Raw genomic sequence first — 2,374 nt, 5'->3', positions numbered from 1 at the left:
GCTCCGGAGGGGCGGGTCCCGCCTCTGCCGGAGCGGCGTCGGTCTCATGTTGTCGTTTGCGGTCGCGGGAAGCGGCGGTCGTTCCTGCCCGGTGTGTGCCGGCAGCTGGGTGTGCGCACACCTGTATCCATCCGTCCGTCCATCCATCCATCCATCCGTCCATCCATCGACACATATATATATATGCGTATATATAGAAATATAATGTGCTGCCATGCATATTTATGTAAATGTATATGTGCTTCCATACTCATGTGAATATATATATGTGCGTCTGTCTACACACACGCATATTATATATGTCTGTGTGCTTCCACCTATACACCTCCCAACTTCCAGCTCCCTCCCCTGCGCGGCGGATGGCCGCCGGGGTCTCCCCGCAGGCTGCGCCCCGGCAGGCGGGCGGGCGGCATTGTTCCTCCCCGGTGTGCCCGGTGCAACCGGGGGGGCGGTCGCAACCCCTCACGAAGGGCCGCCGCGGGGAGCGGGGGGAGGATGCCCCGTCTGCGGCGGAGGGGATGGCGGAGACGGAGAGCCGGGGCTGGTCCCGCACCTGTTACCGCGGGCGCGGACCGCGGAGCGCCGCCGCTCGCCGCTTCGCCAGGGGCAGCCGGCGGCAGTCCCGGGGACGGCGGCGGGTCTGGGGGAGGCTCGCCGGGAGGTCGGGGGAGCCGGTGTCTGGCGCTCGTCGGGGCGGCGCGGGAGCCCCGCACAAGTCGGCGGAGAGCGGCGGGGACAGGCGTCACGGGCGACCGTCCGTCCCTGTGGGTGTCCTGTGCGTCCCCCTCCCCTGCCTTCCCCCTGCCACGATTCGGCAAATGTACTTTTTTGTATTTTTTGGTTTTTAAAAAAGCCCCGCTTGCTCCGTCCGCGCCGTGCCGCTTGGGCTGCCTCCCGCACATGTAATCTGCTTATATTCCCCGCTAATATCAGCGAGTTACATAATGGCATTTGAACATATGTCAACTTAATTATACGGGAGGACCACGGAGACAACTAAAAGTTTGCGCTGGCACCGTGGGGAAACCGGGGCTTCCCTCGGGAGGGACGGGGGGGGGTCTGTGTGACGGGAGGGGGAGCGGGTAGCTCAGCGGGTGCTGACACGGCTCTGTTCTCTCTCCTCGACGGCGCAGAGGCTCACCATGACCAAGTCGTACAGCGAGAGCGGGCTGATGGGCGAGCCCCAGCCCCAGGGGCCCCCGAGCTGGACGGACGAGTGCCTCAGCTCCCAGGACGAGGAGCACGAGGTGGACAAGAAGGAGGAGGACCTGGAGGGTCTGCACGCCGAGGCCGAGGAGGACTCGCTGCGGAACGGCGAGGAGGAGGACGAGGAGGACGACTTGGACGAAGAGGAGGAAGAAGAGGAGGAGGAGGAGGACGACGACCAGAAACCCAAGAGGAGGGGCCCCAAGAAGAAGAAGATGACCAAGGCGCGCATGGAGCGGTTCAAGCTGCGGCGCATGAAGGCCAACGCCCGGGAGCGCAACCGCATGCACGGCCTGAACGCGGCCCTGGACAACCTGCGGAAGGTGGTGCCCTGCTACTCCAAGACGCAGAAGCTCTCCAAGATCGAGACCCTGCGCCTGGCCAAGAACTACATCTGGGCGCTCTCCGAGATCCTGCGCTCGGGCAAGAGCCCCGACCTCGTCTCCTTCGTGCAGACCCTCTGCAAGGGCCTCTCCCAGCCCACCACCAACCTGGTGGCCGGCTGCCTGCAGCTCAACCCGCGGACTTTCCTCCCGGAGCAGAGCCAGGAGGTGCCGCCACACGTGGCGGCGGCGGCGGCGGGGGGCGGCCCGTTCCCGGCCCACCCTTACCCCTACCAGTCCCCGGGCCTGCCCAGCCCGCCCTACGGCACCATGGACAGCTCCCACCTCTTCCACCTCAAGCCGCCCCACGCCTACGGCGCCGCGCTCGACCCCTTCTTCGAGAGCGGCCTGGCGGAGGGCGCCAGCCCCGCCTTCGACGGGCCCCTCAGCCCGCCCCTCAGCGTCAACGGCAACTTCTCCTTCAAGCACGAACCGGCCGCCGACTTCGACAAGAGCTACGCCTTCACCATGCACTACCCCGCCGCCGCCGCCGCCGCGCTGGCCCCCGCCCACGCCGCCATCTTCCCGCCCGCCGCCGCCGCCGCCTCCCGCTGCGAGATCCCCGTCGACGGCCTGGCGCCCTACGAGGGGCACCCCCACCACGAGCGGGTCCTCAGCGCCCAGCTCAACGCCATCTTCCACGACTGAGCCTCCTCCCCCCCTCCCCGACACTCAACCCCCCCCCGACGCCGCCCCTCGGCGAGCCCCGTCGCCCGCCGGTGGCCACCGCCTTGTTTACAGGGGGCAGCCCGGCGGGTCCCGCCGCTGCCTTCGGGGGCCGCCGC

General features: G+C 67.5%; 1 protein-coding gene across 1 annotated transcript; it reads left to right on the top strand.

The window, feature by feature from the left end:
* The first annotated feature begins 1,121 nt into the window (after positions 1–1,121).
* On the top strand, positions 1,122–2,374 carry NEUROD1 (neuronal differentiation 1). Its single transcript, XM_014954215.1, has one exon. The coding sequence runs from the start codon at positions 1,143–1,145 to the stop codon at positions 2,235–2,237; it is 1,095 nt and encodes a 364-aa protein (XP_014809701.1). The 5' UTR covers positions 1,122–1,142; the 3' UTR covers positions 2,238–2,374.

The sequence above is a fragment of the Calidris pugnax genome, unplaced genomic scaffold, assembly GCF_001431845.1.
Source record: "Calidris pugnax isolate Ruff unplaced genomic scaffold, ASM143184v1 scaffold103, whole genome shotgun sequence".
Lineage (NCBI taxonomy): Eukaryota > Metazoa > Chordata > Aves > Charadriiformes > Scolopacidae > Calidris > Calidris pugnax.
Note: the sequence above shows the minus strand (reverse complement) of the source record. Positions and strands in the feature narration are given on the sequence as shown.

What these genes read in the sequence shown, in the direction of transcription:
- NEUROD1 (XM_014954215.1), top strand. Translation starts at nt 1,143, where the DNA reads ATGACCAAGTCGTACAGCGAGAGCGGGCTGATGGGCGAGCCCCAGCCC.